Genomic DNA, 25,905 nt, shown 5'->3' on the forward strand with positions numbered 1-25,905 from the left:
CGTGCAGGTGGGACTCGGGTCAGTAGTTCAGAAACTGGGCAGGACCCACTCCCAGCCTCAGGAAGCTGGTTCAGGAGCAAACTGTGGAGATCCAGGTTCTGCTGGGGAGACTCCACAGAGACCCTAGCCCCCCACCCCCACCCACTGTTCTCAGGCTCAGCTGTGGCTCCACTGGGCTGCTCGTTGCCGCTTGGTGTCCAGTGTGTCTCTGAAAGGGCCCCCTCTCCACACCATTCAGCTCAGGGTAAAGGAAAAGGTCGGGGTGGGAGCAGCAGGCGGCCCCATGCGGGCCCACAGATGCCCAAGTGAGTGAGCGAGCGAGGGAGGAGGCGGCTGAGCCCAGGCGTGCCCCACCCACCTCTGCCTGCCCTTCCCAAAGCCTTTGCTGTGCTCTCGTTTTTAACCTGTGCTGTCTGAGTTTTTGGTGTGTTTCTTTGTGAGTTTTTAATTTAACTGTGTAACTTTGTTTTCTGCAGTTTCTGTGAAACTAAGGTGTTGTGCTTTTTTTTTTAACAAGTGTTACCATTCCTAAGAGAATAAACTCCAAACAATCTCCAGGTTTCTGAGTTTTTCTTTTCCTTCCCTTTCTCCAGGTTGGAGTGGCGAGGGCAGGGCAGGCGGGCAGGGAAGAGCCGGGCCACATTGAAACGGGGAGCCCGAGTTGGGGTGCCTGGGGTGTGCACGGTGTCGTGTTCGGGCCTGGAAGGCGTTTACACTTTGTAGAGCAGCTGTGGGTGGAAAAGGAGGAGAAAATGCCCCCAGGTCCCACGTTTGATCTGCCAGCATGAGAGCCGAGGACAGAGCTGACGGAGGGTGGGCGTTCCCCTGCCCGCGAGGACCCTGCTTCAACTCTGGGGCCGCCTGGACTGGGAGCAGCTCCGCCCCCTCTCCAGCCTCAGGGGCTTTTGTGGGAGAGGCAGGGGTGGGGGCACTCCTGGTGCCTGAGGCTCTTACTCCGTGCTCCCTGGTGACATGCTCTGTGCTCCGTGCCAGCTTTGCTGGGGCCCAGACACTGAGCTGGGGTGCCCTGGAGGGACATGCCTGTCCCTGCCCCCCCCACAGTGCTGTGTGGGCACAGTGGCACTGCCCAGCTTCCGTGCTGAAGGGCCCACAGAGGGCGGCGTTCGGGGGCACTTGGGGCCAGGTCTGCTCCTGATGGGCTCTAGGGCCTTGGTGTCTGCGTCACCAAGGCCTGCCGGCCTCCTGGGACGCAAGGAGCCGCGTGGCAGGGTCCTGGGCGCGCCTGGCAGGGAGGGCCTGCGCCCATGCCAAGCTCTCGGCTCTTGCAAGCTTGGGTGTCTGTTGCCCTTTGTCCCTCAGCGCTGCGGCTCCGACCGTGTGCCAGTGGAGGGTTTCGGTGGCCTCCCTCGGCCTTCTCATCCCCCCGACCCCCAGGCCTCAGCCCGTTGGTCCCCACTCTGAAGTCAGTCAGTCAGTCAGTACCCAGGAACCCGCACCAGGCCAAGTGGAAGAGCTTGGGGGTGTGGGGGGCGCAGCAGGTCACAGTGAGCTGACTGCAGGTCGGCACGCGGAGGGCAGACGTGTGTGTGTGACCGGCAGGCTGCCGTGGCTGTTCTGGACCGTGCAGGGCAGCACCGCGGAGAGCCGTGACAGCAGATGGGCTCTGCCACCTCCTGTGAGACCGACTGTGAGAATGGCCCTTGGGCCTCAGTTTCCATCAGAAGCTTCTGTGGCCCAGTCCCTTTTCTTCTCCCGAATTCACTGGTGATTTCCCCGATAGAGACCCTTCCTCGGGGGAGCCCCGAGGTGCAGATGCGGTGATGGGACCCCCCTCAAGGGACTCTCTTTATACTGAAAGTAGGGCACAGCCCCCGTGGGTGCCCCCTGAGATGCAGGGGAGGGGACACCCATGCTGGGCTGTGTGGATGCAGCAGCCAGGCAGGCGTATGGGGGAAGGGCCCTCCCCTCAGGGCTGAGGCTGATGTTCCCCTGAAGAGCCCCCGTCCCCTTACAGAGCTGCAACCTCCGTCAGGTGCCGGGAGTCAGAATGACTCACAGGAGGGTGTCCCTGCCTCAGGGAGGCCCTGGAGGCTGTGTCCCCAAGTCACCACCCAGTTTTCTGTCGTGTGTGTCCTGTTGGCTGTTCCCAGTCTCTTTCCCACCCACACTCGGTGGGGGATGGGCCTCCCACAGGAACTCCCGCCCTGCACCTGGACAGGGGAAGAGGCGGGGACTCAGGCACACGCCCCTCTCTGTTACTTCCAGGATTCTCCCGCCGCAGGGACACTGTCTCCTTGTACTTCCTGTAGGTCGGCTCCTGCCGCTCACTGCCTGCAATTTCTGGCTGTTTCCGGGGCACTGGAATGGGCCCCCAAGGAAGACCATGGGCAAGCAGTGGCATCACTGCCCACTGGGAGGAGGGTGGTGGCATCCTCAGAGCACTCCCAAACCCTGAGGCAGCAATCCCCCGCCCCAGCTCTGCCCCATGTACAACAGCCTTTCCTGGGGCCACGCAGGGGAAACATGTGAGTGGAGTTGGCATCACTGTGGCGGCCACTCCTGTGCCTGTTCTGTGCCTGCGGCCCTTTTTGCTCCGCCCCTCTGTAAAGCTTGTTTCCACTCCACCGTGATGTGTAGCCCGAGCTTTGCCTGGAACTGCAGGCTTTTTAAAAATTATTATTATTATTTTTTTTTTTTTTAGAGAGAGAGGGAAGGGAGGGAGAAGAAAGGAAGAGACCTATCAACGTGTGGTTCCCTCTCATGCACTCCCTACTGGAGACCTGGCCTGCAACCCAGGCATGTGTCCTGAGTAGGGATCGAACCAGTGGCCTCTTGGTTCACAGTCTGGCACTCAATCCACTGAGCCATGCCAGCCCTGGCGGAACTGTAGTCTGTAATAATTATATTCTATTCAGTGGACCCTGCCAGCAGAAGAGCTCAGGCCCTTGCTCCCGGAGCACCAGCTTCTCTGGGAGCCCGAGGCCAGCTTCCCTGGGCCCCCACCACAGTCCCCTCCCCAGGGGAGGTGAGCCCGCTGAAGGGAAGGGCCCCCAGCATCACCAGGCCAGGACCTGGGGAGCTGAGGGCACTTAGGGCCACTGTGGGTTTTGCTTTTTGTCAACAAACATGACAGAATCAGGGCTCTTTCCCAGGCAAATCGCTAAACGAATGTCCTCATTCGGTTCTTGTGTTATTTCAAGGTTAATAAAGGTGGGAACACCGTGGGCACAAATCTGGAGGGGTTGTCTCGGCAACTGCCTGCTGCTCAGCATTGGAGCCTGAAACGTGCCTTTAGGTCGACGTTCACGGTTCGGGGGGTGGGGGGGGCAAGGGAGGGAGTTTGTCTCTGAGGAGCGAACCTACCCCAGTAACCAAGGAATGGCTGCTGTCGACGAGGGCAGAGCTGTTAGAGCTTATTGGTTCTTGTTTCCCTGCTTTTAGAACTCAGGCAGCACCTAGAAAGGCCAGCGTTGGAGAGAGACCCGCTGCACAAGGTTCCTCTCACCCTTGTACCAACCCAACTCTTATTTCAGCTCATTGGTTCTTTTTTTTAAAGTAAATATTCTCTCCAGAGTTCCGTCTAAACCAGCTGCCTGCCTGCCCTTAGCAGGTCTGCCCTTCTTGGGAATCCGGCCCCGGGAGGCTCAGCCTTGGGCTGCAGGCCGTGCTGGGCATCCCGGGCGGGGAGGAACAGCCTGCAGGAGGGAAGAGCCGAGGTCACTGGCTTTGCTGGGCCACCAAGAGCCGGCAGCCGCTTTCCACACTGCCGAAACACCGTGACGGGGCTGCTGGTGTCCACAGCCAAGAGAGCGGCCCTTCCCTGCTGGCGTCTCTTCTTCAGAAAAAATAAGGAGTGAGACCAGAGCTGCCCCAACTCCAGTTTCCCCGAGACTGGCGCTCACCAGGCCCTGCGGGACCCACTGTCACCGAGACACGGAGAAGTGGAGCGGGACACGTCGTGACGATGGCAGCCAGCAGGGCGCACTCAGGCCCTGGGTGTCGGGCCCTGTCCTGGGGCTTCACGTGTTTTATTCACCACTGCCCACAGTGGCGGCTGGGGGACGGGCAGGCAGCCACGAGGGCGGCAGGGAGCAGGCGACACAGAGCACAGTGCGCCCCCTGTGCAGCTGGCCACCCCCACCCCGCCCCTGCTCCCCTGCAGCTGTGACCTCCGCGTGAGCCAAGAGGGCAGCGCGCCATAGGTAACGGCCTGGAGACAGGCACGGACGACGCCCTGCACTCGTTCTTACTCCTGGGACGTGCCCATCCCCGAATTCCTCGCCCTGATCCCCACCAGGAACCGTGCCTGCGGAGAGCAGCAGGTGGCAGAGCCAAGGTCTGCACCACTGATGGGCGAGCGGGAGGAACCACCGGAACACGCTGAGGGAGAGGATGATGCCCAGCGACCGGCTGGGAGTCACAGGAGAGGGACGCCCTCTTCATTCGCTCCCTCTCGGCCCTCTTCTCGGTGGAGGAAAGGCTGGTCTCCGTTCCGTGCGGGGCCTTCCTGGCCAGCCCCTGCGCGCCCTGCGGACTGGTCCCCCAGCAGCCCAGCCGCCTCCCGTCGTCGTGCCCCGTGATCCTGCCGTGGGCCACTCCCCCGCCCTGTCCACAGACTCTCCTCCATAACCAGCGGTCCGGTCTGCGTCTCCGCTCGGTTTTGTTCGGTGCTCTGCCTGTTTTGTGCAGACTCCACCCGCGAGTGAAGTCGGGCGGCATTTGTGTTTCTTGTGTTTCTCCCCCCGGCTGGCCTCACTCGGCAGAGAGCCCTCGCGGCCCATCGCCGTCGGCCCAAACGGCCGCGTTTCGTCTTTCCTTACGGCCGAGCCGCGTCCGCTGTGCAAATGCAGCACGTCGTCCCCTCACCTGCTGATGGGCATGTAGTTGCTTCCACGTCTCGGCCGCTGTGAACAGTGCCGCAGTGCATCGACTCTGTTCTTGGTCTTGGCGGACAAAACCCAGCCTGAAGCTGTGCTGTTACAAAGGAGCCCCCCCAAAGGGAACGAACCGGCAGGCAGAGGTCTGGGGGAGTTGTCGACTGTTCTCCGGTCCCCAGAGCAACTACTTGGGACCTGGGATCTCCGCCCGCCTGGGGCTTCCTGTGCTGCCCCTGGGACGGAGGGGCGGACGGCTCCCTTCCCTCTGGCTGCTGCTGCAGACGCCACTCCCAGCCCTGCTGGGAGTCTCCCCGCCCCGCCCGGCTGCGTGTCGGGGACAGGGACAGTGTCTGGCTCTCGTGGTCCTGCCAGTTTGAGCAGCTCCCCCTGTGGCAGGAGAGGAACGCGGAAGTTCTCGGGTGTCCGAGCTGGAGCCGCTTCGGACGGACCCCCAGGCAGTGACCGACGGCAGCTGTGGGCTCACGCGCACTCCCTGCGGCCGCAGCCGGGCCGCCCTGGCGGGCACAGTGGTGCGTCCCGGGAGTTTCCCGGGCGTGCGTGCCCTGGCGGGGAGCCGCCCGAGGCCGTCGATGAGATGTGCTCAGAAACTGGGAAGAAAAGAGGAGCCGGGAACTTGGGGAGCCGGAAGGGGCGTTTCTCAGCGCTGTGCCCAGGAGCCTGGGCCTCTCCTGGGTTTAGGGCGAGGGGCTCCTGTGGTGACGGCGCGGGGCTGTTCCACCGCCAGCCTCCCGCCTCCCCCTAGGAAAGGGGAGCGGAAGGGAGCACGGGTCACCAGACTTGTCTTTGGTCTCTTAATTTTTACCGTGGCCACACAGCAGGGCTCACATGTAAGACAGACCTGCGGGGCATCTGGGGGGCCCTTCTGTGGCTTTGCACAGGGTGGGCCGAGCCGTAACCTGTGAGTGGGGTGGTGCCAGGAGGTGACACAGGCCCTGACACGTGTCCTGCCGCTCGGAACGTGGCCCCGGAACAAGCTCCTTCCTCGGGATGCAAGCACCTTCCCGAATGTCCCTGCGGACGAGCCAGCAGCTGTCTGTCCTGTGTGGCCGTCCTCAGCTGGTCCTTCCCTCGCATTCCCGTTGCTCCGGGGCTCTGACCTTGGCAGCAGAAGTGAAGGTGACGAGCGGCCTGCTCTGTGTTCCTCACGCACCTGGGCCAGGAAGGCAGGGTCGGCGTGCTGGGGTGGCCTGGCCTGCGTGGTGACAGGTTCCACGCGGTTGGACAGCAGTTCCAGGCCAGGCTTTGCTGCTCCAGCTCAGCGCTGCTGGCACCGGGAGCCGCTAACTCCGGGCAAGGGCTGTCCTCTGCGCTGGGGGAGATCCGGCAGGTCCCGGGCCCTTCCCACCGGGAACGTCTGCAGACGTGGCAGGGGACCCCTGAGGAAGGTCACCCCAGATAATGAACCCCAATCTCAGCTCAAGTGAAGAGGGGGATGGGCGTGGTGTGGACGGGCAGGGAGCCCCAGTCCGATGGCTGCCCGTCGGCGACCAGGAAGGAGAGTGCGGGTGACGGTGTGATGCCTCTGCACCCTGCACGGCCGTGAGCACGCGCACCCAGGGCGTGTCTGCTCGAAGACACGCCAGCCCCCACGCGAACACCGTGCTGACGGGAGTCCTCCTCCTGCACCCCGAGTGCGCTCCCCTCCGGGGCGGCCGCGGGCTGGAAGCGTCACACTGCACCTGAACGGGAGGAGCGTGGGTCAGGGCACGAGAAGATGCTCACGTGAGTTCCCATTCCGTGGCCTGTCCCCTGCCATCTGTGGCCGTTCCCCCCTCTGAGCCTCCGTGGCCCCATTTGGTAAAGTCAGAGAAGGGGCAGAATGCTGCCTGCTGTTCTTGACCTCACAAGGCTGTGTAGAGCGAACCCTCTGAAAGGCGCGGACACCTGTCTGCTGAAAAGCAGCGTAGGAAAGTCAGAGGTGCTTGTGTCATCAGCGGGGGCTCCCGGAAGGACTGGGATAACCGGGTGAGAGAGTGCGGCAGCGTCACTTGCAGTGCCCGGCCGAGGGTCCGCCTCTGTGGGGCTGGGGCTGGGGCACGGTGGCCCGTCAGGGAGGTTCCCCACCAGCAGGGGTCTGGGGCAACAGACGGTGCGAAGGGATCAGGGTGCTCAGCACCCCGCAGAGTGGGCCCCGGGGCGGACGTGCCCGCACGCCTGCTCTCCCGGGCATTGTTAAGTCTGTGTCCGCACTTGGCTGAACCTGCCATTGCCCTCCCTCAGCATGCGCAGTGGGGGTGAAGTCACTGGTGATTCCCCGCCGTACGTGAGGCTTTGGCTGCCTCGGGATTTCAAAGATCCGCCCCACGGGCAGATTGGCTTGATGGATCGCTGACATTTAACCGAGTAGGGCCTCCTGGTTCGTAAGGCACGTCCTCGAACTAGTGAGTTAGAACAGGGGGCCCAGGCCCCGGCCCGGGGGCTCTGTGGATCGGGGCGTCATCCCGTGCACTGGAAGGTTGCAGGGCCAGTCCCCGGGCGGGCGCATGTGGGCGGCAGACGCACAAGCACATGTGCACGGGTGCGATTTTGTCCGTGTCTGGGGCTCCGGGGAGTCGGACACTGTCCTCACTTACATGTCGGGCAGTGGGCACGCGGTGGTTTCGTGGCTGTTCTGGGACCCTCCAGCCCTTCGCCGCTGCAGTCGGGTGTCTAGGCTGCATTCGTGTAACCCCGGGGGCTACGTTGTATTTCAGAGAACATGGTAAAGAATAAGTAAATTATTTTTTATTCCCACTCAAGGATGTGTTCGTTGATTTTTAGAGACGGGACGGGGAGAGGGAGACACACATCGATCGGTTGCCTCCTGGACGCACCCCAACCGGGGGTTGAGCTCAGAACCTGGGAAGTGTGTGCCCTGACCGGCTGTCGATCCGGCCAAGGCACGAATCAGTAATTTTTCCTTAAGTGTGGGTAATGCGGGACTCCAAAGCCGCAGTGGTGGTGGTGACCAGGAGACTGGTGCAGACTGAAGACGATGAAGGAGACAGTAGTCAAAGACAACAGTTAGGGTTCTCAGATGTGCGTCCATAGCGATGCTCAAAAAAATAACAAGAAATGGGGAAACTTCTCTACAGAAGGGTGATGGTGGGGAAGGAGTGAGAGAACGTTCAGTCACCAGCCCGTGACCCCTGGTGTGACAGCTGCCTCAGGCAGAACTCGCCCGCAGACGCCGACCCCGGCGGGTGGAAGGGTGCTGGAGGCGGGTGTCACCACAGGCCAGGCCACCGAGCCTGGGTCGCCAGGCAGGGCCGCTTGGCTGTGTCCCTGCGCCCCAGTGCCACAGGAGGGTCAGTGTCATGATGTGGTGGTGGTGGTGGACAGCAATGCCAGTGATTCTGAGCAGACAGAGGGCCTGCAGAGGGGGTGGACAGCCAGCAGCCACAGGGCAGGAGCCACGGTTAGATCCTGGGTCCAGGGTGGGGTGGAGGGGAGGACTCACCCTGCAGAGGGGAAAGCTGCAGGAGCAGGCCCACGGCCAGGACAGAGCTGTCTTCTTTGTCCTCCCGGGTCTCCCCCCACCCACCCCTGCCCGGGCCCAGGCTCTGCCCTGTCCTGTGCTGGGGCCCCAGGTCGGGGCCAGAGGCCAGCGGCCCTGCCTGGGGGGCTGACGTAGCTGTTTCTGCACAGTGAGGTGCTGCTGCCCTCACACCAGGGCCCCCCCCGGCCACCACCAAATGCGTGGCCTCGCTGAATTTCCGTCTCCTCTTCTCTGGCACCCTGGCCGTCGTGGGGGGCTGCCTCCCCTTTCACAGGAAGGAGTGGCCGTTGCCTGGGTGCTCAGATCCTCCTCCTGGCGGTGCCCCCCCTGCCTGCCCCCTCGGCCGTCCCCGCAGCAGGGGCTCAGCGCCTACTGTCAGTCACAGAGTTTTGCCGCTTTGCTTCTCCACAGGGTCCAGTGTGAACGGCCTGGAGGAGCCCAGCATCGCCAAGCGGCTGCGCGGCACCCCCGAGAGGATCGAGCTGGAGAACTGCCGCCTGTCGGTGCAGCCGGCCGCAGAGCTGCAGGAGGTGCCCGAGGAGACGCAGGCCGAGCACAACCTCAGCAGCGTGCTGGACAAGGGCCTGGAGGACGACGCCGCCAGCAGGTGAGCCAGCCGGGGCCTGGCTGCGGCCCTGCCCCTGCGCTTCCCGGACCTCTTCGGTCAGTCACAGGGAACCACGGCTGTCCAGGCACTTGGGCCCCTGCGGTGACAGAAGCTGCTCCTGACGACTGGGCTCCCTGGCCCTCGTCTCTCCTGGGAGGCCCCTCGTCCTTCCTGAGGCAGGGCAGCCAGTGGTCCCAACATCCGGTCCCAGGCTGCTGTCCAGGGCTGGTGGGGGTGCCCACAGCCTCTCCTTGCGGAGGGCAGACCCAGTGCTCCCTGACAGGTGGCACACTTGTGAGCCGGGGCAGGTGCCTCCTTGCGGGCTGGGCCAGGCTGGGCAAGAAGGAAACAGCGGCACAAACACAGCCGCTTGTCAGGGGTAACGACCAGGCTCAGGTGCTTCCGCCCTGTCCCCATGGCCCTGCTCGGCCCCGTGCCCGCTGCCCCCCGCCACGCCCAGCTCGCCGGCCTCGCTCTGGCACCCACACCCCAACTGCCCACTGGGGTGCGAGGATGCCGCTCCAGCCTCTCACGCCTCCTCCACTCCGTGTCCCGTGCACCGAAGTCCAGAGAGCGGCTCACAGTGAAAAGAGACTGTCTCTCCACTCTTGTCCCCTGGGGGCTCTTGACCCCTGGGGTCATAAGTTCACATCAGAATGGCCCGGGGCCTCTCGTGGCCCTGTGGTGTCGGCAGCTCGCCTGCCTCTCTGCTGTTTTGCCCTCTGCCCACTGCCCTCCTGCCCCGTCCAGTCTCCCCTGGGCAGGGCAGCAGGCTGGCCCTCCAAGGGGTCCGTCCCTCCCTGCCCAGCAGTGCTCTGCGGGACACGCGCGTCCACCTGCGGGCTCGTCCCCCCTCACGTGGCCTGTGGTTCTTCCCACAGCAGCTCTGAGTCCGAGATGGAGGAGGAGGAGGACGACGAGGAAGAGCCCGCACTGCCCACCTCGGACCTGGGCGGCGTTCCCTGGAAGGAAGCTGTGCGGATCCACGCGCTGCTCAAAGGGAAGAGCGAGGAGGACCTGGATGCCTCCAGGAGCCGGGAGCCCGGGGAGGAGGAGGAGGAGCAGGAGGAAGAGGGGGAGGAGGAAGAGGAGGAGGAGGAGGAAGAGGAGGAGGAGGAAGAGGAGGAGGACTACGACGCGGAGTCCAGTGAAGGTGAGAAAACCATCCCACCGGCCGTGGCCCTTCCGTCCCGCGGCACCCTGCCCGCCTCTGACTGCGCCCCTGGGCGGCGGAGCCCCCACAGCCCCCCGGCACCCTCCCTGCAGCCCCCCAGCACACCCCCAGCAGCCCCCGTGCGCGCTCCAAGTCCCCATTGGAAGGCAGGGGCCCACCTTAGGGTCTGTGTGCCCTTCTCCTTGTCTTCCACTTTTTCCTTTTAGTTTCAGCGAGTAAAACTTGCCTTGCTGAAGAAAGGGAACTTAACTTTCTGGGCGCCCAATCCTGCAGGCTGCGAAGACGGGCACTCACATGCGCTTGTTCAGAGCTGCCGCCGCCGCCGAGCGGGGCTGGGGGCCAGGCTCCCACGGGGCGGGCTCAGCCAGGGCCAGGCGTGCGTGTGCTTGTCCAGACAGAGCGGCAGCTCCAGCGTCCAGCTGGTGCAGCTGGCTCAGACGTTTCCATGCTCTGGTTCAAGTGTTCAAACCCTGGCCCTGCGCCTGGCCCCGGTGTCCTCGAGTGAGGGGGGAGGCGCTGGCTGGGCCTCCTCTTCTTGCTGTGGAGGACGCAGGGTCCTGCTCTCCATCTCCTGGCTGCACAGGGGTCTGATGGGTAGAGACCGAGCCCCTGAGAGCAGAGGCCTCTCTCTGGGGGGCATGGAGGAGAAGGGCCTGGGCCTCCAGTTCCTCCAGCCTTGCAGAGAGGCGGTCAGTCTGCACGGCCGGGGCATACAGCGCTTGCTCTGCCGGCTTGGCCGCCCCGTCCACCCAGGGTCTGTTTTCTCTGGCGCAGCGAGGGCACGGAGCCCTGCCGGCCAGTCACACGATGCCCCGTGGTCAGAGGCAGGGCGTGACCAGACCTCCAGGTAGCTTCTCCGCCCCTTCTGCAGGGGTGGGACCCAGGAGGCGGCCCTGTGTGGGGTGTGGAAGGAGGCGGCCGGGCCTGGCGCTGCCACTGGGTTCTCCTGTCCAGAGGCTGCATCTCTGGCCCAGCACTGCCCGACGTCCCTGCTGCTCATGGGGCCACGGCGCAGGGTCATGGCTGTGTCCTCTGCAGCAGAGCTCACCCTGCCCCTGGCAGACTGCACTTCCTGGGCCTGAGCCTGGCATCGAGACCAAGCCCTCGGGCCGGGCTTCAGAGGGGCACAGGCGAACTGCCCCAGGTTGGGCCTGGGGCGTGGCCTGGATACCTGCATGGGCAGAGGCCGCTGCCTGGCTGCTGGGGATAAAGCTGCCTCCTCTTTGTCTCCTTGCTGCGTTTGCGGCTGTCTGGCTCCCCCTTGTGTAGAAGCGGAGGATTGCCCTGGGGCAGAGGACAAGGCTGCTCCAGCCGTGCCGCCTCTCCCCGCGTCCAGCCCAGGGGGCCCCCTGAAGCCATCCTGACTCTGCCTCCCAGGGCGGATGGCACGTGCAGATTCCTGTTTCCTGGAGCCGACAGGCTTCACGCAGCACACAGCCTGGGCCTGGCCATCGGGCCGGCCGGGCCCCAGATGGCACGTGGGATGGGCTCAGGAGGAAGTCAGGGGAGAGCCACGGTGGCCACCTGTGTCCAGCTGCACGCTCCCCTGTTCCCCTCGTCCAGTGGCGCCTCCCGTCGCAGCCCAGTCCCCAGAGGGGCCACGGGTGCCCGAACCTCCCTCCACCGCGCCCTCAGAGAACCCCGGGGGCAGACCCGGGCCCACCTACTGCCAGGAAGCAGGGAGGAGACTCGCACTCTCCCCCCCCACCCCACCGCCATGAAGATGAAGGGCCCCAAGCCTCTCTCTGACTTACCTTCCTTGGTCCCGAGACGCCCAGGCCCTCTGGTGGCATTGCTGTGACTCTGCCCCACCCAGCGCCACAAGGGCCAGGCGGCCGTAGAAAAGCCCCCAAGTCTACGGGGGCCGCGGGTCTGAGTTTGGGGCAGCACGGTGCCCGCGGCCCCGTCGGGTGGTCTCACTGCGCTGCGGCCCAGGCCACGGTGCCTGGCGCCTGTAAACACACAGCTGTCTTTTGCAGCTGTGAGGCCGACGCGGGCTGCACAGTCAGGCTGCTGGCGCAGCTGCCGCCAGGAAGTGCAGGGTCCCGGGCAGGTGGCCCCGCTCTTGCCTCCTGGAGAGCCTGCCTCCCTTCCCCAGCGAGCCCTTCCCTGAGCTGCTGGCTGTCCCTATACCTCTCCCCACTGCGTGGCCTGGCCACGTGCAGACCCCTCGAGCTCTCGGAGCAAGAACAGTCCACAGGGCCCTCTGGCGAGTCCTCGTTTCGCTGAGAAACTGGCGCTCGTGTCCAGGGACTCAAGTGGAATTTAAGGAAGGGGGGCTTTGAGCTCAGAAAAAGCAGAGAGGGGTTGTCGGCCCATGAAGTCCTGGAGCTTTGGGAACTTACGGGACGGAGCCCTGCTTCCCCGTGGCCGGGCCCCCCACCTCAGCTGCCCCCCATGGCTGCGTCCCTGCCATGGGCCTATGCAGGTGGGGGGTCCTGACTACAGACGGGAACCTGACGCTCCAGAAATGAGCATTTCTGTCCCGTGCGGGTTGGCTGGTCATGGCAAAGGGACCGTGTCCGTCCCGCCTCATTCTTGTCACTTGATTCGACTCTCAGAAGCGGGGCGGGCGGCACCCTGCTGGGTGACCTGGGAGGGGGTCCGCTCTGTGGGGCCGCCTGAGGCTGTGGTCAGGTGCCCCTTCTCGAACGTGGCCTTGGGTCTCTCGAGGGCAGCCACGGTGAGAGAAGCGTCCAGAGGGAAGCTATCAGTGCGCAGGCCACGTCTCCTCGTGCGAGTCCACGGCGAGCGAGCGTGAAACGTGAAAGGACATTGCATGGGGTCCACGTGTGTGCGACCTGTCTCATGGTCTCGACATCTGCCTCTTTCTGGTTCAGTCTGGCGACGAGATAACTTTTCTCTCTGTTTCCTCTTCTGTGGTGTTTCCTTCCCTCCCTCTCTCCCTCCCATGACTGCTCATCTCCCACTCCCTCCCCGTCATCGCTCCCGTCCTCACTGCTCTCCCCACCTCCCCCCACCGGGACCCGGGCACAGCAGCTGCCCGGAGCCAGAGGCTGCCGCAGGCCCCGAGCGCGGCCGACCCCCTGGAGATCCAGGCGGACGTGCACTGGACACACGTCCGGGAGAAGGAGGAGGAGGAGCGCATGGCGCCCGGCTCCGCGCCCTCCACTTCCCGAGGTAACGGCGTCCGACCCGCACCCGGGCCTCTCTCCTCGCCGTGGGGCTCTGCCCTCACGGCCAGAGCACCTGTCGGGCCGCAGGAGGAGCTGACAGACACTGTACTGTCTTCACGTTGCTCCCGACCCACCCTGGGCAGGTTCAGAGGTTGTGAGTTCTTTCCCCATAGGTGCAAACTGGCAGGGTGAACTTGGCCTTGGGGTGCTTGAGCGTGCTTTCTTTCCCCCACATGAGGAGGCCGGTCGCTCCTGCCCCGCTGGTGGAAGTCTGGCCCTGGGCTCCTGGGTGTGCCTGGCGGTGCATGTGCGTGGGCAGGGGGGGCCCGGGAGGCCCAGGGTGAGCAGGAGTGAGGGTTTCCGGGGACGGGGACGTCGGGGAGGCCGGTGAGTCGCTCCGGGCTGTGGGCGCGGTGGTCCGTGTCCCGTCTGGCCACAGGGAGCTCGAGCAGGAGTCGCGTGACCCCCCCTTCCCGCCTCCGCCCTGCTCACTGGACCTCGTTTCCCTCCAGCCCAACAGGAGCTGCGAGTCTCTGAGGATGCGAGGGGGTGGTTGGGGGACGCCTGTCATGCGCATGCGGCCCTTGACCTGCTCCTCCCAGCCCCAGTCTCCGCCCACAGGCAGGGGCGGCCGGTGAGCTGCTCCCGCAGCGACGACGCACATGCACACAGAGGCCCCGCGGCCGGACACGGGGCCCTGAGCCCCGCCCCTGCCCGAGCTTCCCCTTTTCCCCCCTGCAGTCCCTCCACACAGGCTCGCTGCTGGACGGCCCCCCGCGGTGCCAACAGGCTGGCCAGAACGCCGCCATGGCTGCTCTCTGGACTTCGGGGGGCGACGCGACCCTGCCCGGCGTCCCCCGTCCTGTGTAACGTCGTGTTTGTGTCTGTTTCACATTCAGCGCCTGACCTCCCCTCCGCGCGCCGCGCAGCCGTGCAGGCCTGGCTGGAGACAGTGTCCGGAGGTAGCCGGGGTGTCTGTCCTTCCGCTCACGTAACCGCTCTCTCTCTTGGCAGCTCTGCTGACCCCTAACACTGGACTCCCGGCTCCGCGGCTGTGCATGCGGGGGCGGGGGCGGGGCACGTGCATGCCTCCCCCAGGGCCCCCTGCATGGATGGACACGCTCCCCACGCACCGCAGGGGCGAGCCGGGTCCTGTCGGGGACAGAGGCCAGCGCTTACTCTAGTGCACAGGGATCGGGCAGAGGCCAGGGCTGCGGGGGCACCGTCAGCGCTGAGGTGTGCGGTCTGCAGACTCTGTGAGCGGGAAGGAGCGCGGGAGTCCGCGGAGAGCCCACAGACCTGCTGAAGCGCCGGGGCAGGAGGCAGCCGGTGCTGGGGGGCGGACGGGCCGCTCGTGGAGGAGGCAGACGTTGTTCAGCTCAGAGCGGGGGACGGGCAGCCTTAGCCGGGCCTCCGGACGGAGTGCGGGGGTCTCTGTAAGTGATCAGGCCGGGAGCTGGCTGGGAAGCCTCAGTTGTCCTTCCTACACTTTTCTGGGGAGCAGAGTGTTTCTCAGTGAGGAGCTCCCGGCATCTGGGGCGGGACGGCTCTCTCCACTGCGAGACGTGCGTGGCCCCTGCCCTCCGAATGCCCGGCAGCTGCACTCCTGCCCACAGGACACACACAGACCGGCTGCCCCGATAGCCCTCGGAGAGGGGCTGCTGTGCCCGAGGGTCCCTGGGTCGGGCAGGGGGGAGCTCACGGGGGCCGCCCGTGTCCTTCGGGCAGCAGGAGGCAGGCGCGCCTGCCCACACGCCGAGGGAGAGGAGCGGAGCCACTGCCGCCCGCTGCGAGTGCAGCCGGCGAGCACCTGCCCCCAGCACGGGTGGACAGGCGGGGGTGTCGGGCGTCCCCGCTGGCAGCTGAGGGGGACTGCAACCTCTGGCCTTCGTAGTGGGTGGCAGCTCCCAGCGTTCTACACCCCACCTTGACCTGGATCTGACCCCAGTCCCACCCCCGTCTGCAACTCTGAGAATTGCCGCCCGGTGCCCTGGTGCCCTCACCTGTCTGTGTGACACCTGTGTTGTGGTCTCTTGGGGCACCTCCGAGGGCTGTGGACTCTGATCTCTGCCTTTGCAGTGAGGCGAGGGGCAGGCCAGGCTGGGACTGAGGGCGTCCGGGGCCTCAGTCTCCCCCAGAGTCACTTCCCGTGTGCCTGCGCACAACGGTGCTGGGACCCCCTCGATGCCCGGCGTTGGCACGGTGGCCTCCACCGTGGGCCCAGGCGCGGTTCCCACCGAGCTGAGGTGCCTGCGAAGGAGCCAGGTTCTGGCAGGGGGCAGCATCCACCAGCTGGGTTAGCAGGGCTGCAGCGCAGCCGTGAGCTTGGCTGCAGGCAAGTGGTGCAGGTACGAGGGGCACAGGCGTCCCTCTCCCCAGCGTGTGGGACCGTCTGAGTCGCCCCCAGGGCTTCCCCAGCAGATGCCGCTGTTGCAGGTACGCGCAGGGCGTGGCCGGCTCCCTGGGCTGCTCCGCCTCCTCTCGGAGGGTGGGACAGTCACCATCTGCCAGCCCCTAAAGTGTCTTGAGAAGCCCCCCACCTCCCCAAAACTCGCACTGTCAGCCCAGACCGGCCGGTCCAGTGCCCTGAAGCTGGGTGTGGACCAAGTGCCCCGGTTCAGGAGCCTCAGTGTACGTGGGCGGGGAGACGAGCACACAGCCTGAGGAGCCACTCCGGCGAAAGCTCACGTCTCTGCCGCGGCACCCCGAGGCCAAGGCCGGCATCTGCTAAGTGCCTCTCCCCTCCCCTCCCCTCCCCCGAAAGGTGGGCACTTCCTTGATTTCCACTGGACAGTGGCCCCAGTAGCCGCTCCCGGGTGTTTCCAACCCACGGGCCCTGCACGCTCCCGGCGTGGGGCTGCCAGTGAGCAGGCCACAGCCCAGGCGTCCGGTGTGGGGAGCTGGGCCGTCCTTGACTGGGCACAGCCTTGTAAGGAACCCTGCAGCCGAGCTGCGCCGGCCCCCCGTGCCCACCCACCCATGGGCTCTGGTGCTCGGGCTCCTGGACACACAGACCAGACCCCAGGCCCCTTCCCCAGGGTGACGGACAGCTTTCAGCAGTGATGTGGGGATGGCTGTGCTTCGAACCTGAGAGGGAGCCCTAGGGCCCCAGACAGATGGGTGACGCTGGTATTTCACAGTGGCCTTCTTTCAGACGTTTAGTGTGGGCTTTGAGCGTGCAGAGGTCGGGGGCAGCTGTGAGTGTGAGTGTGTGCGAGTGCGTGTTAGGGGCCGGCTGCTCCTCAGGAGAAACGAGTGTGTTAGTGCTTTGTCGCCTTTGCAGCCCTGAAGGGCTAGGCCTGGGCCCGGCGGGTGGACCTCACGCATCCCCTCGCCCCACCCTGCGCTGCTCTAGAAAAGCATTTCTCTCGGTCACCCCACGCAGAGCTGCCACTTCTGCCTGCCTGTGCAGGGGGTACAGTGTGGGCCACACCTCCCACAGCGATGTCACCGACGCAGAACACCGCAGCCACGGCACTGAGCCACACAGCCACGGCCAGTGTCGTCACAGGCAGGAGTCAGAAACGGCCCCTCCAACTGCATTAAGGGACCCGTGGTGTGGGGCGCGGCCACGCAGGGCCGGGCTGGTGAGCCCTGAGCGCTGCTGCTTTGCACTCGGGGCTGCTGGGCCTGGGCCTGGAGGGGCCACGCCCCCTGTCCTCAGCTGGAGGAAGGAGGTGACTGGGCTGAGTGCGAGTCCACGCCCACGTGACCCACGGAGGAGCCGTCTCGGGTGTCAGGAAGGGCCCCTGCAGGGTGCTCTGCCTGCCCTTCTCCTTCCTCTCCTTCCCTTGACGTGTCTGCTTCACAGGCCCTTCGGACGAGCGTGACCTGGAGGAGGACGCGGACTCGGAGCCAGCGGAGATAGAAGGGGAGGCCGCTGAGAATGGGGACACGGGGGACACTGGCGCAGAGCTGGATGACGGTACAGGGACCCCAGACCCCCTCCACGGCGGGGCGGGCCGGAGTGCTCTGGGCTCGGGGAGGACGGGAGCGGTGCACACTGGGCAGAGCAGGGGCTGGCGGGGGGGAGCAGCTGCTCGACCTCCTGGTCGTTCCCTGCTGGGCCCCTGTCCGCCGGCCTCCGCTCAGTGCAGCCTGCACCCGTGCAGCCGTGGTGGAGGAAAGGAGCGGAACGGGGGCCTTGTACGGAGCCTGTGGCCCACGGGTGCTGTGTGAAAGCCAGACACGGGGAGGTAGTGTTGTAGAATTCCACTTTGGTTGGTCGGGAGACAAGGGGCAGGGGCTGGGCTGCAGGAGTGAGAGGGGGGTCCAGGCCGTGGTGGGGGCCGCACGGCTGGAGCCACCCATGGGAGAGAAGCACCTGTGAGAGGTAGCCCCCTGCGGCGAGGCCCACTCTCCCCAGGCACACCCACTGGCCACCGTCAGCCTTGGCCTGTCGGCTGAGTGTCAAAGAAGGCGGGGCTCAGCGCTTTGCAGAGAGCACCGTGCTGCTGAGGGAGTGCGTCCGGCCTGGCGGCAGCCGCTGGGTGAAGAGCGGCCCGCAGGCCCAGGCCTGGCTGAGCTCCCTCGCTCCTGTCCCTCCGCCAGATCAGCACTGGTCTGACGACATCCCCTGGGAGGCCGAGGCCGAGGTGCACGGGCCACTGCCGCCGACGGCAGCCGTGGAGCTGGAGCTGAAGGTCTCAGAAGACCGAGTGGCTTGGCCCGCTGCCTCTCCACAACCCCGAGGGAGAGGTCAGTCTGCTGTCGCAGGAGAGGCCCCTCCAGACCCCCGCTGAGACCACACGAGGACGGTGTCACTGGGGCGCCCGCACACCAGCCTCGAATGACAACCCCTGCCCCCCATGCCTGGGCCCCGCATGCGGTTTCGGTCCAGCCCCTTTCTGGGTGTCACTGGGGCCCTGAGAAGGTGGAAGAACGGTCCGTCCACAGGACAAAAAGCTGGCGCTTCTGACCCCAAGTGTGCACAGAGGGCGCCTGGGGGGCCGGTTACCTTGCTCCTCGCCCTGCACCTGCAGGTGGCCGAGGGCGCCCCGGCCCCACCGCAGAGCTGGTGGGGGAGGCACCGTCCCTAGGAGTGGGTCCTCTCCTGTCAGTCCTCCTGTCAGTCCTCCGTCTCTCTGCCTTGCAGGTCCCTCCCAAGTCTCCAGTCCCATCCGGTCCACGGTGGCAGAAGCTGCGCTGTTCCCCCGTGTCCACAGCCCCTCGGCCGAGGTAAGGGTTGGGGCTCACTGGCAGGGGCAGAGCTGGCGCCCCAAGCGGGTGTGTTGGAAGTTAAAGCCACCATGTTTGTGGGATCACTGGTGCAACAAGACAGGTGCACGTCTCCTTGATGTTTTGTTACGTTGAACTATAAATTTTAAGTATTTTGTTTATTTACTTTTTAGAGAGAAGGGAGGGAGAAAGAGGAAGAGAAACATCAATGTGTGAGAGATGCATCAGTCAGTCAGTTGCCTCTCATGCACCCACTGCTAGGAACCTGGCCTGCAACCCAGGCGTGTGCCCTGGCTAGAAATTGAACCCGCGACCTTCCAGTCTGTAGGCCATTGCTCAGTCCACTGAGCCACACTAGCCACAGCAGAACTGAATTTTAAAATTAAAAACATGTATTCAGAGTACCAGCGGTATACGAACCACACGGTAGAGAGTAGTGTGTAAACACGTCGTGACAGCGTGCCCCGTGGAACAGGCTTTGGGAAACACCTGCTGGAGGGAAGACCAGGGAGGGAAGTCCGAACTGCAGGAGGGTCCGCTGGCTCGGGCCTTTGGGGTCCTGAGCAGCGAGGCGAGCGTGGCGGCTTTGGCGGCTTTGCGTGTGCCGTGGGGGGGCTTCCTGAGGCAGGGGTGGGTGGGCAGCGGGTGGGGTTCACGCAGGGCTCCCTGGACCTCCAACCCTCCCGAGGGGGATGGCTTATAACACAGGCTGTGAAACAGCTGTTTCTAATCCGCGCACCGGGGACCCTGACGGCCGGGGAGGGAGAGCAGGCTGCGCCGTGCCTTCTGGCACGTGGCCAGGGTCAGGGGACGTGGGGTGCAGGCATTTGAGGGGGGCCAAGCCCCAGCCACCAAGTCGGCCCAGTTGGGCTGAGCGGGTCTAAAACTGCAGACTGCGCGGAAGGCCCTCCTGGGGGCGCAGGGGCAGCAGCTGCGGGCGAGAGAGCGCGCAGGCCCTCAGGGAGAGAAGGTCCCTGCGGGCTCCCCTCTGACCACCAGTCCTGGCCACCTGAGCCGTGTCCGTCTGTCTGCGTTTCTGCAGGGCGCCCGGGGCCCTCTCCTGTCTGGGGTCGCCAGGCTGAAATCGCCTGAGGAGCGCCTCTTCCCGGAGCTCTTGGTCCCCAGAGTGGACATTGCCGCTGACCAGAAAGCTACGCCCTCTCCTGCCCACACCCCTCCCGCGGCCCTGCCGCCGCGCTCCCCGCTGGCCGCCCCCACCCCGCTCCCCATTTGCTCCCAGCCGCAGCCTTCCTGCGAGGCCGCCGTCCCATCGCCCACCTTGTCCCCCATATGCTTCCAGCCTGGTCCAGCCAAGACGTCCACCCCCCTGGCCCCCGTCCCCGTGAAGAGCCAAGGGGACGCCCAGGACAGGCTGGGCAGCCCCCTGGCTGCAGACGAGGCTCTGCGGCGCAGCGACCTGGTAGCCGAGTTCTGGACGAAGAGCGCCGAGATCCGCCGCAGCCTCGGGCTCACGCCCGTCGAGCGGGGCAAGGCGCCCGAGCTCGGCTTCCCCTCACCCTCCCTGAAGCCCGTGTCCCTCAAGGCCTACTCAGTGGAGAAGTCCCCTCAGGGCGAGGGGCTCCCTCTCCTGAAAGCCCCGCCTGTTCCCAAGAGACTGGGCCTCCCGCCCTCGGAGGGCGACCAGCCCTGCCTGCCCACCCCCAAGTCCCCGTCTGACCGCGAGCCGAGGAGCGCCCAGGAGGAGCGGCGGGACCTGTCCAGCAGCTCCGGCCTGGGCCTGCACGGGAGCTCCTCCAACACGAAGACCCTGGGCAGCCAGAGCTTCAACACCTCGGACTCCACGATGCTCACCCCGCCCTCCAGCCCGCCCCCACCCCCGCCGCAGGGCGAGGAGCCCGCCACTCTGCGCAGGAAGCCCCCCCAGATGCCTGAGCCTCAGGAGGCAGAGCCCAAGGCCTCGGGGGTCCCACCTCCCCCAGCAGCCACCGCCCTGCGGCCACCCCGGGAGCCGGCCCAGCCCCCCCGAGAGGAGGTGCGGAAGTCGTTTGTGGAGAGCGTGGATGACATCCCCTTCGCCGACGACGTGGAGGACACCTACGAGGACCGGACCGAGGACTCGAGTCTGCAGGAGAAGTTCTTCACGCCCCCGTCCGGCCCGCCCCTCTCCGAGAAGCCCCTCCGGCCACCCGTGGCCAAGGAGAACGGCAGGTTGCCCAGTCTGGAGAGTGGGGTGCACCTGCAGAAGAGGGGGCTGCCTGTCGTCTCCCCGGAGGCCAAGGAGCGGGCTGAGGAGCGCATGAGGGCCCGGGAGAGGTCAGTGAAGAGCCAGGCGCTGAGGGACGCCATGGCCACGCAGCTGCGTCGCATGAAAGAGATGGAGACGGCGGCCAAGGCCTCCAGGCCCCCCGGGGGCCCCGGCCGCAAACCCTCCTCGGGGCCCCCCAAGGGCAGAGTCCCCGGCCTCGCGTCCCACAGAGTTCCGGAAGAGCCCACCGCCAAGCACAAAGCCGCCAGCGAGGAGGCCCTGTCGCCCGCGTCGGACTCGGGGCCCCCCGACGGCTCGCTCACCTCCTCCGAGGGCTCCAGCGGGAAGAGCAAGAAGAGAGCGTCGCTCTTCTCCCCACGCAGAGCCAAGGGGGGGGCGGCCAAGGCGGGGGGGCGGCCCCCGGGGGAGCCGGGCGCACGCCTTGCAGAGGAGGCGGCCCCCAAGCCCCGGTCCCTGTGGAAGTCGGTCTTCTCTGGGTACAAGAAGGACAAGAAGAAGAAGGGAGACCACAAGTCCTGCCCCAGCACCCCCTCCAGCGGGGCCACTGTGGACTCAGGGACGCACCGGGCGTCGCCCAGACTGAAAGCAGGTGTGTGGGCCCCCGGGCCCCCCACGGCCCTCCCCGCCCTGGGGCAGGGCACGGGGCACGTGCCTCTCCGAAGGTCCTGTCCCCGGGCCCCGCACCCGAGCCCGGGGCCCTGCAGCTGTGCTGGCTGGGGAGGGAGAAGGGGCGGAGGCTGTGGGAGGCCAGCATTGCCTGCAGACTGCGGCCTCCACGCTCTGGCTGCTTGGGTGGGGAGAGGCGCCTCAACGGGACATGACCCAGACCTCCAGCCCAGGCCAGCACCGGCGCTGGCCTCATCTGGCCCTTCCTCTCCCCCCAGAGTTGCAGCTCCGACGCCAGCTGAGCTTCTCAGAGGACTCAGACCTCTCTAGTGATGACGTCCTCGAGAGTGCCTCCCAGAGGTCGAAGCGAGAGGTATGCAGGCCGGTGGGCGGCTGTGGGGGCCGGGGGTGGGGGGGCTTCTGTGGCTCAGGTGCAGAGCCAGAGGGGCAGGCTGAGCCTCACCTGCGGTGCAGGCAAGAGACGCAGCAGGACCCAGCTCAGGCTTCTCGGGGGGCTGCCAGGGCTCCAGCATCCGTGGCAGCAGTTTCTGGGTTCAGCTCTGGGAAGACCGGTGTCCCAGGCCGGTGGGCCGAACCAAACACGTTCCGTCTGTCTTGAGGAAGTGCCTCGTGCTGTCCCTCCACTCCCCCGTCCCCGGCAGAGCAGCACTCCCCAGGCCGGAGACGGGGCTGTCTCTGCCCAGGCCCCGCGGGGCTGCGAGGACCGGGCCTCCCTGGTCTCCACCACCAGCCCTGAGTACTGCTCCCCCTGCCCCCGCCCGCCCAGTGGGAGGTCTAGCTGCCTCCTGCTCCCCTTTTTGAACGGAAAACTTCCCCAGAACATTCTGCACCTTCTTTACCACGCTTCCCAGGACTTGGCCTTGCCTGCCAGCGAGGCTGCAGCAGGGCTGCGCCCACTCCCTCCTCCTGGCCTGACCCAGCTCCTCTGTAGTGGTTCAGCAGACCAGAGGAAGCCAGCCTCCCAGCTGTCGTCTCATTCCTGACGTGTTCATGCCCTGGACCACGCCAGCTCTGCATCTGTCTGTTCTCTTAGGAGGAGGCCTGGGTTGCCGGGGGCCACAGGAGACGGGGAGCTCCTGTGTGCCAGCCCCACAGGGACTTGGTGGGGGCCGGGCCCTGCCCGGGGTCCCGCAGGGGCCTGGCGGGAAGGAGCCCGTGGTCTCCGTGTGGACGAGCAGACCAGTCGGTCCCAAACGTCATCTGTGGTTGCTTCCGGGTCGGGTCTCTGCGCCGTTCCTCTGCTCACCAGTGAGCAGAGGCCGTCAGGCGCCGTGGTGAATGGCGGGCTGTCCGAGCTGGCGCTGCCGAAGCCACAGCTCAGCAGGCACAGCCTCTCCCTGCGGTACATGAGGCGGCAGGTCCCAGACCCGCTCCCGGAATCCTGCCTCTCATGTCACACGTGCTCCCTCGGGGGCGGCCGTGGGGGGAGGCAAATGTCCTGACGCCCGCTGGGGTGTGGGGCCAGCTGAGGGGGAGGAACTGCCAGTCCAGGAGGAGAAGCTGAAGGTGGAGCACCGGGAGGGGCAGGTGGGCCGTCACAGCACAGTCCCGGGATGCCGAGTGCAGCGCAGGGGGCGCCATCAGTTGTGCTGGGGTTGCCGTGCCGGCGGGCACTGGGACCACCGGGGCCGCGCTCTGTGAGTGTGTGACCGTCCGACCCCCGCGCGGTGCACCCAGAACCGGGACAAAGTGGTGGCGACTGCCCACTGTCGCTGGAAAAGACGGGGCGCTCACGCAGGGAGACAAGCCGGAGCAGAAGCAGCCACGGGCACTGGCGGTCGCGGGAAGTCTGACCGTGGGCAGTACGCACAGATGACCACACTGGGCCGTCAGCGCCAAGTCCCTGGAACTTCCCAGGCTCCACGTGGGGAAACAGCTGTGCACAGCAAGAACTCGCTGACGCTACTGGGGACGAGGGACCGTGATGCCCACAGAGGTTTCAGGGAAAGAGATGAGACAGAAAGACCCCCTCTCTCCGTGTGTGCCAAGACAGCCAGCCAGTGTAGGCAGCGGTGTTCGTTGTTCTGCTCTGTCAGTTCGTCTGCCCGCCTGCAGAGTCTCGGAGCAGGAGCGAAGGGACTGTGGGCACCAACAGGAGCAGCTCCAATGGACTCATGCAGGGCCCGGTGCTGCCCGCACCCCCAGCGGCCAGGTGGGGGGACCGCGCCTCCAAGTCACAGGCCCACCCTGAGGAGGCAGCTGGGACACTAGTGCCGGAGTTTTGTTTCATTTTTAAAAAAACAAAACACCAAAAATGACTTATTTAAAATGTTATATAGAAAAATTAAGATAATACACATTTTTATAAAGATTTTATTTACTTTTAGACAGAGGGGAAGGGAGGGAGAAAGAGAAACATCCATGTGTGGTTGCCTCTTGCGTGCGCCCTACTGGGGACCTGGCCTGCAGCCCAGGCGTGTGCCCTGGCCAGAGATTGAACCGGTGAGCCTTTGGTCCATAGGCCACTGTTCAGTCCACTGAGCCACACCAGCCAGGACACAATACATTTTTTTTTAAATCGCCTCATAGCCTTACCAACAGGAGAGAACTCGCATTTACATCTGACCGCTGCCACCGCAGCCCAGTCCAGCTGGCTGCAGATGTGCCGGCCCGGCTGGCCCGCCCCTAGCGTGTGCACTCTGGGGCCTCAGGCCTCGGGTCGCTGCCTCCTCCCACCGGGGTTGTGCCCCTTCCCGCCAAAACCTGGAAAACGGCCACCCGCGGCCCCTGCGGCGTGAATGCTGCGTGCTGGTCCTCGGGCCGCGGTCAGAGGGTTCCCGATGCTGCTCGGGGAAACCCCGTCTTCTGTCTCCGTGACCGACGTGTTCGAGCAACGGAATTCTTCCTCTCGGGTGACTGGTGGGAGACACGGGTCCCCCGAGAGGCAGGGTCCACACACTTAAATTTAAACGTTGCCACCAGTGGCTCCTTCTTCCCGGGGCCCTAGGGACGCTGCGTCTGAGGCTGTGGCTCTCCACACCGGTTGGTGGCCCCATGGGGCGGGGGACGGCAGCTGCAACTCCCCTCCACTCTGAGCAGCTCCGCGCAGGGCTTGCAGAGCCAGCGGATGCAGTCTGCCTGAAACTGTCTGGTCAATATCCGTCGTTCCTGCTGCTTCACGTCTTTTCACTGTGTGTGGTCAGGAATCGTGCCCCTCACCCATCCCAGGGTTGCTGGCAGTGGGGGCGACCCTGGCCCTGCCTGGCGAGCCCTGCCAGGGAGAGGGGACCTTTGGGAGAGGGCGGGGGTCAGTACTCAGCTTGCTCTGTGTCCATCCCTGCAACGGCCCCCACCCCAGGCCCTGTCCCAGCACCTGTGACATCCTGCGGGAAGGAGTCATCCAAACTGCCACAAGCAGACGGGCTCCTGAGGGAGCGATGGCATCCATAACCACCTACTTAAGCAGTTTTAACTTACTCTCGAGGGAGCTTGAAGAGGAACGAGAGGAGGCTGGGGCGTGAGGAGGAGGCCATCTTCCTGGGAGAGCTGGGAGCCGGCCCGAGTCAGGGTGGGGCTCTGGAGGCGCTGCTCGGGGGTCTGCACCCAGCCCTGCGTGACATTCTGAAAAATAATCACGTTTTGGTCTTTGTGTTTGTTTTAAACTTATGATTTTGCTCCATTTCTGTGTTCTGTTTTTAATGATTGTCATTGCTGTTCTGTTTTGTTTTCCGTCTCCACCCCTTTAAAAGTCGGTATCTTTGCCACATGCCCTGGCGCCCGGGAGACCGTGTGCACCGAAGGTAGTAGCTCGTCGTGCCCGCCGGTCACTGTTGCATGCGAGTCTGTGATTAACCACGGCACTCAGCCCCGCCACAGCGCACTAACTGCCCTGCGTGCATGGAGCGGTCACGCACAGCAGCCGCGTGTCACGGCTGGAGAGCATGAGGTGGCATCGGCCTGCGTGCCGGGGACAGGGCTGCCTGCCGGGACCGGGCACTGCCGAAACGGGAGCTCACAGCCCTCCGCCCCAGGTCTGAGGGGACACGCTCAGGACGCCAGAGCAGCAGGACACGGGGCCGCCTGCCTGGTTGGCTCCGCACAGCCCCGAGCTCTGAGAGCAGAGCTGGCGAGAGTGCACAGCTGGGCTGCACCTGAGCACCTCCCACACATCTCCTGGGAAAAGCCCCCTTTCTTCTTTTCTTGGTGGCCGTGAAGAAGGCGTTGGGATTGCAGGCAAGCCCTCCTGGCCGCCGCCTCTCAGAGGTCGCCCAGTGCCCTCTGGGGCGCGTGGCACTGCCTCACGCCCCCACTGCCCACTTCTGCCCGTGCAGCGGCCCTGGCTGCTGGTTGGTGGAGTCGGCTGGATTTGGCCAGTGGCTGCCTTGACTCCACAGCACCGGCCGAAACAGCCCCACCACCTGCCCTCCTTCCGGCAGCTGCTGGGCAGCCCCCAGGGTCCAGGCAGGGTCACCCCTGAGGTTCCTTCTTCAGACTGTTAGCTGGTTCGGGGTTCACTCAGACTCAAAGTAGAAAGCCTCACTGTTTCTGTAATTCAAATGCCACTTCTTTAAAAAACCATATAAATATCGCTCATCTGAAGAGAGAGGGTTTTGGTACCAAGCCAGAACATCAGGGACCCTGATTTTCCTTTGCCTGCGTGTCTCCTACAGGCAGGAGG

The 25,905-nt window shown here is 65.2% G+C and overlaps 1 protein-coding gene across 1 annotated transcript in view; it reads left to right on the forward strand.

Moving 5' to 3' along the window:
- Positions 1-25,905, forward strand: part of MICAL3 (microtubule associated monooxygenase, calponin and LIM domain containing 3) — a 133,284-nt gene that overhangs the window by 90,965 nt on the left and 16,414 nt on the right. The window contains exons 26-35 of the mRNA XM_036011128.1: positions 8,013-8,037; positions 8,749-8,944; positions 9,826-10,097; positions 13,116-13,259; positions 14,155-14,217; positions 17,067-17,180; positions 17,807-17,953; positions 18,351-18,433; positions 19,476-21,249; positions 21,545-21,639. Coding sequence (XP_035867021.1) covers positions 8,013-8,037; positions 8,749-8,944; positions 9,826-10,097; positions 13,116-13,259; positions 14,155-14,217; positions 17,067-17,180; positions 17,807-17,953; positions 18,351-18,433; positions 19,476-21,249; positions 21,545-21,639 — 2,913 coding nt within the window. The remainder of the gene's footprint in view (positions 1-8,012; positions 8,038-8,748; positions 8,945-9,825; positions 10,098-13,115; positions 13,260-14,154; positions 14,218-17,066; positions 17,181-17,806; positions 17,954-18,350; positions 18,434-19,475; positions 21,250-21,544; positions 21,640-25,905) is intronic.

Source organism: Phyllostomus discolor, chromosome 11 (assembly GCF_004126475.2).
Source record: "Phyllostomus discolor isolate MPI-MPIP mPhyDis1 chromosome 11, mPhyDis1.pri.v3, whole genome shotgun sequence".
In the NCBI taxonomy this organism is placed as follows: Eukaryota; Metazoa; Chordata; class Mammalia; order Chiroptera; family Phyllostomidae; genus Phyllostomus; species Phyllostomus discolor.